This window comes from Leptidea sinapis, chromosome 38 (assembly GCF_905404315.1).
Source record: "Leptidea sinapis chromosome 38, ilLepSina1.1, whole genome shotgun sequence".
In the NCBI taxonomy this organism is placed as follows: Eukaryota; Metazoa; Arthropoda; class Insecta; order Lepidoptera; family Pieridae; genus Leptidea; species Leptidea sinapis.
The window spans coordinates 4,289,657-4,295,656 of record NC_066302.1 but is presented as its reverse complement, the minus strand read 5'-3'; the positions used below and the strand labels follow the sequence as shown (position 1 = coordinate 4,295,656).

The 6,000-nt window shown below is 32.7% G+C and overlaps 1 protein-coding gene across 1 annotated transcript; it reads right to left on the bottom strand.

The window, feature by feature from the left end:
- Positions 1-1,497: 1,497 nt before the first annotated feature.
- On the bottom strand, positions 1,498-3,305 carry LOC126975882 (protein yippee-like 5). Its single transcript, XM_050823976.1, has 3 exons — positions 3,134-3,305; positions 2,831-2,990; positions 1,498-2,351 (listed from the first exon to the last, which is right to left on the bottom strand). Exons 1-3 carry the CDS (start codon positions 3,249-3,251, stop codon positions 2,279-2,281), a joined length of 351 nt encoding a protein of 116 aa, XP_050679933.1. The 5' UTR covers positions 3,252-3,305; the 3' UTR covers positions 1,498-2,278.
- Between the last annotated feature and the right edge of the window lie 2,695 nt (positions 3,306-6,000).

The following is a 6,000-nucleotide window of genomic DNA, read 5'->3' as shown; positions in this document are numbered from 1 at the left end:
AAGTCCCTCGAACAAAAACAAAGTTTGCTAGCGCACAATACAATAGTCTCTCAGCTCAAATTTACAATAAAATAAATAAAAAACTACATATCCACTCAAAACAATATAACGATTGTAAAAAAATCGTAGAGAAGTGGTTAAAGTCTCTCGACTATGAGGCAACGGAGATTTTACTTAAACAACTTAAATAATGTACAGAGTAAAATAACTTATCCAATGTTTACATAGATCAGACAGAAAATATTCCACACGCACTTAACATATATACACGCACACAACACTCACAAAAACACACAGTATCGCACGCACACACACACTCACACATAGTTACACATAATTATCATTCATGTTTATAATAATAAAAAGTGACTTACATGTTCGATAAGAATTAAAAATCGTAATTGTAAATCTTTGTCGCTGTAATTGTTAAGGTGTTCAAAGGTAACTTTCCAAATATTTAAATTGTTAATTTATATTCATTTCATAACCTTTTTAAATTTATATTCATTTCATAACTTTATTATTATTTCACCACCATGTCAATAAAACTTTTGTTAAATATAACACATTGCTGAATTGGAAGAGCGGAGACACCTGGTACAGGCATTATTTGCTTAAAAGGTGACTCCGGCCACTAGCTGCTGTAAACTATGATTTTAAGAGAAATAAATTATTATTATTATTATATTATTATTTTTACCTTAGATTATTTATACGTCTAGACAGAGCCTCTTGCTGCTAGACACCCGATGAAAACATGCCAGGTTTATTACAAACGCGTTATTATATATAACAAGGTCCCCTCTTCCAACTAGGAATGTACTTGATTTTCGGTCGCCAAATAGTTGGAATATACTAAAGATAATCTTCAGAACTAAAAGTATTCCTACATCTTCGGGCCGGCAACGCTCCTGTGATTCTTCTGGTATTGCAAGAGAATGTAAGTGGTGGTGATCACTTAACGCTAGGTACCCGTACGCTCGTTTGTCCTCCTCTCCATAAAAAAATAATAAAAGTGAGTAGCTACTTATAATATGTCTACAATATAAACAAATAATATAATGACAGAGATCACTTTTAAATTGTGTGTTCTCCACATCTATCACATCCAATGAGCTATTTGACCTAATACTTGCCATAGAATTCCAGTATACTATATATATACCATCATCCCCAAATAAGGTAAGTGGTGTGCATCCACAGACTCCAAAGTATAGTTCTCTTCTCTTCACCTTACAGCCAAACTGTCCAACACACTTCCTCAATCCATTTCCAGATTGATATGTCATGAGTATCTGCACACCCACTTTTTAAAACCACAAGGCTCATAATATGGTAACACAAGAGCATCGTGGTGACCGAGAGGTAAGCAAAAGTCTTGTTGATCTCCAAGTCAATATCTTTTAGATAGCTCAGATTCAATTCATGATTTGAAACTAATATGTAAAATAATTCAATAAATGTTGCTTAAGTACAAAAGGATGAAGGAATAAAAAATTTATAGAACATTACCATTAAATTTATTTATTTCTAAAGATCCAATATCATAATGTTACTGTGACAATGTATGCCTACATCTTATTATTATATTAATTGCTTCAGTTGTAATTCATCCAATGAATGTATAAATATAAATAACTTTTGCTTCATGTCCCTTTGCCTAAGTCTTAACTGTATTGGGATAAGACTACAGAAAGAGGGCAATCATAGAACAGTCATGGTTTGAACCATTATTCTAGCCATCTTTCAGTATTTGTTAAATTCCAGTTGTTTTATAACAATTTCATTTACTTTTCATATGATTTAATTTTGTTTTTAATAGTGAAACTGATTTGCTTTTTCCATGTAGAACATAATAAGAAGCAATGAATTGACCATCATCAAAAAGAAATATGATTTTTTATTAAGACAGAAAAACACAACACCATTTCATGATATTGCTTTGCTTACAATTTAGACATCAAATAATGTATCTAATACTATATTCGAAATTGCGAGAAGACCTTCACGATATTTAATTAATTAATTGTAACACAATTATATTGAAAGAAGAAGGCAACACTCCTTTTATTATCAGGTTTGAGGCATATTTTATCAAATGGGTAGTAGTTTTTGATGTTGTTCAAATCAAGAAGGGATTTTAAATCCTAATTTGAACATAAGAATTATTTTTGAATTTAGTAGCAATAGAGAAATATGTTTATTATTTGAAGTTATGCCTGCAGGTAGGTATAATATTTATTTATAATATTAAGCAAGGACTAGGAGCTAACATAAGTTATTGGGCAACCTCAATACCCTCTGACTCATTAACTAAAGCTCTCTCTAATATCACTCTTCCTTCCTTGTATCTGTAAAATAAACAAAAACTTCAGGATTTCATAAAAATATAAAATTATAGGACTAATAAAAAATGTGTATAATAACAATAAAAATATTACAATCAATAAATAAGTATAAGTAATACACCTTCCTTAAAGGTCGGCAACACTCCTGTGATTTGTCTGGTGTTGCAAGAGATTGTGGGTGGAGGTGATCACTTAACACCAGGAGTTTGTCCTCCTATTCCATAAAAAAGTGTTTTCACAACACAAAGGGTTATTTATTTATTTATTCAATGAACAAAATTATCTTAATATATATAATAATAGAGACAAACTCGCAAAACCTCTAAGGTTTATGTGCGAGTGGTAAGTCCGCATTACAAAAATTGTTAGTGTTAGTAATTTGATAAGCTTTTGTATTTTAGCCAGAGCATTGAGCAAACTTATAAAATACTATAACACTAACTTGCTAAAACCCACTACCAGTTCTTAGTATTGGTACTTGCCTTTGATTTTCTTCAGTAGCAAATTCATATACCCATCCCAATTTTGTAGAGCAATTTTTGCAAGAAACATCTCGAACCATATGTCTTCCAGTCAACATAACACGATCTTGTACTTCAGAATATACTAGGTTTACTACTTTGTGAAAAAGAAAAGCTCGTCCTGCCGAATATTAATTGAATAGTTATATTAGTCCATGTCTAGACTAATAAATATTTATCGAACTTCTAAAATCCGTTAGTTAAAAAAAGGGCAGTATTATAAAGAAATTAAGTATTTTCAAGAAATCTTTAGGAAGCGCTTACCTGTAGCACCAGTGAATCTAGTGCTTATGAGTTCAGAGCGGTTTGTAAGAACAACATCACACGCTGCACAAGAAAATAACCGTGTACCACCAATATGGTCAAGGAATATTTTCCCCATAGTCTGGTTTTTATTATTTTCTATTTTCAAACAAAGAACCAGCTGTGAGTTGTGACAACATTCATTTTTTTTTAATTTATTAACGGCTTTAGACACAAGTCTTATGCCATATCAACATTCAATGTTTATCAAAACCACAGAGTACCTTTGTTTAAACCAGTTATCAAATTACGTTCCAATTTAGGGAAATCAAACAACTCGTAACAAGATCAAACTAATTGTTGGGAGACGATAAGTCTGCAAAATTTTGACGTTTGGTTAAGTTGTCATCATAAAACATCATTTATCAGAGCATAGATAACCCTCTTTAATAGTAATAGAAATATTAGATTAGATTTGCTAGAACAATATCGATAGCTTCGAGCGAGCTTGTCGTTCAAATGGCGTTGAGGCGCGGCTCCGATTCAGATAACGTTCTAGGGAAATTAGAGGAGAATGCGAATCTAGAGCTAAACGTGCATAGAATCAGAACTTACCCTCAACGATTTTGAAATTGCATGAATTGCACCGTAGAACATTTCATAATTCACTTAATAATTTTTCAATATAGATCAACAAACTCGGAAGCTGACATGGCCGGGAATACAAAGTTTATTTTTCATCGTTATTATGAACTAGCTCGTGAATGCGGACTATCTCGCCATTTTGTAACGTTGTATTTACATTACATACGTTATTTTACATAAACTAATGAAATAAAAATAAACTAATAACATAAAATAATAAAACTAATAAATAATAAAACGTAAACACTTTTGTGCGCGAGCGTAGGCGAGTTTTTTTGCTGTTCATAAAAAATGCATGGCTCGCTCGCGTCACCCGTCGCCCGGCTATCGCCATACCACGGCTGCGCTCGGTAATAGCAACACGTCATTATATTATGTGCAGTGACTTATCACGTTTGCCGTAAAATACCTAGTTATATATTTTTTTTAATCACCGGTTGTCTTAACATAATATAAAAATAAGTTTCAAGGATTATCGTCACCCCGATAGGGTAAGTGTTGGACACGTGTTAATATTATTTGAGTAATTGTAAAACTTTGAAGTAGTTATTTAAAATGTAGTATTTTAGCAAACATTTAATTTTCTTTTCAAAATTAATTATTCTTTCTTTGCTTTCGCTTTCTTTTCTTTTTTTTTATTATTGTAACTCCGTTCTGATTGTGAACAACTACACCTCCTGCTTACGGCTTCACCCTTAATGATAGACACGGACGCACGTGGTTCACAATCAGCGGAGACATAAGAATGTGGTCTTAACTGTGGACATCATTCACAGGGTTCCAGGATAAGATTTTGGAACGTTAAAAGATATAATTCCACCAAGTTCCGGTGATTAGTTACCCGGACACCGAGTATCGGGAATCACCTGTGACACGTCGAGTCATAACCTCCAGCTGAGGGGCCTGCACCGGCGTCTTCAACGTCAGGGGAGTACCGAGCTACAAGGACAAACTAGATCAACCAACAATACACCCTACGACCCTTGCTCAAATTGTATTTTAATTATTTTTAAATAAACATGATTTAAAGGCCGGTACGGGTAGTTTCATTTAAGCCCCCCGTAACCGTAGCATTGGCGCCCAACGTGGGGCGGTTGGTCTAGTTTTTCTGAGTAGAAGTAGTTGTGTGTATGTGTTTTTTTTTTAATTTTTGTAAAACGTTTTTTTTTGGTTGCCAGTAACTAAAGTGTACTCCAAATTCTTTATTTATTTGTGTCAAATTATTCTAAAACATCAATGTGTTAGAATTTATTATTTTAGGTATCATTTAATTACCTACTTGTAATAATAAATGTTACAGCAATAACTACACTTTAAGTGACTCATTTCTTTGTTCAAACTTTGTATAGAAACCGGTCGCTTCGTTATCGCATAAGTACAAAAAATGTTTGTGCTAAGCCGTGTATAGTCGAGCACAAAAGTGCTCGGTTTTAATATTTATTTTTTGTGTTCTGATTTTTTTTTGTTTTAATTGGGTAGTACACATTAGTTACAAATTACTTTTAACGCTTTTTCTGCTTGTTTTCGTAAAGTATATTTTTTTTTCTCAGCTTAATTTTTTTTCTTTATTTGCCAACCATAACGTTGCTTAGTTAATTTTATTTTGTAACGGAACGGAGTAGGGCATTCGTAACCTTGTCCAACATTTATTTTATTGCGGTTTTTAATATTTTTTTTAGTTGATTTTTTTGTATATATTTTTTTTTTATATTGATTTTTTTTTATTATTGATTTTTTTTTTATCTTAAAATATAATGGCGTATCCAGTTAAATTCCTGTCACTGCAAAAATCAGAATTAGAATACGAGGTTCTCATTAGAGGTACTTCTCCTGCTTCCACATTACAAGAGCTCCGAAAGCAGATTTGTAAGCTGGGACCATTATTTCCTTCTGAAGACATTTTAGAAAGCTCATTACCTATTTCTGACGACCTTAAAGGAGCTACTGACGTACTGGCTAAAATCAAATCACTTTTAGAATCACCATTAGATAGGAACTTGTTATTGCGAATCGAGAATCTTTTAAATCACCTTTATCATCGGCTTAACCGTATTACTTATGACAGTAAGACGCAGCAATTATACGAAACTTGCGTAAATGAATTTAAAACATTGTTCAATTTTTATAATTCGGTGAAAGACAATGGAAAGGACAAATTGATAGCGTCATCATCTAAAGCCGACTCTCAACAGTGTGCTTCACCGCTCAATGTAAGCGTCTCGTGTAGTCGAGATCTCACAAAT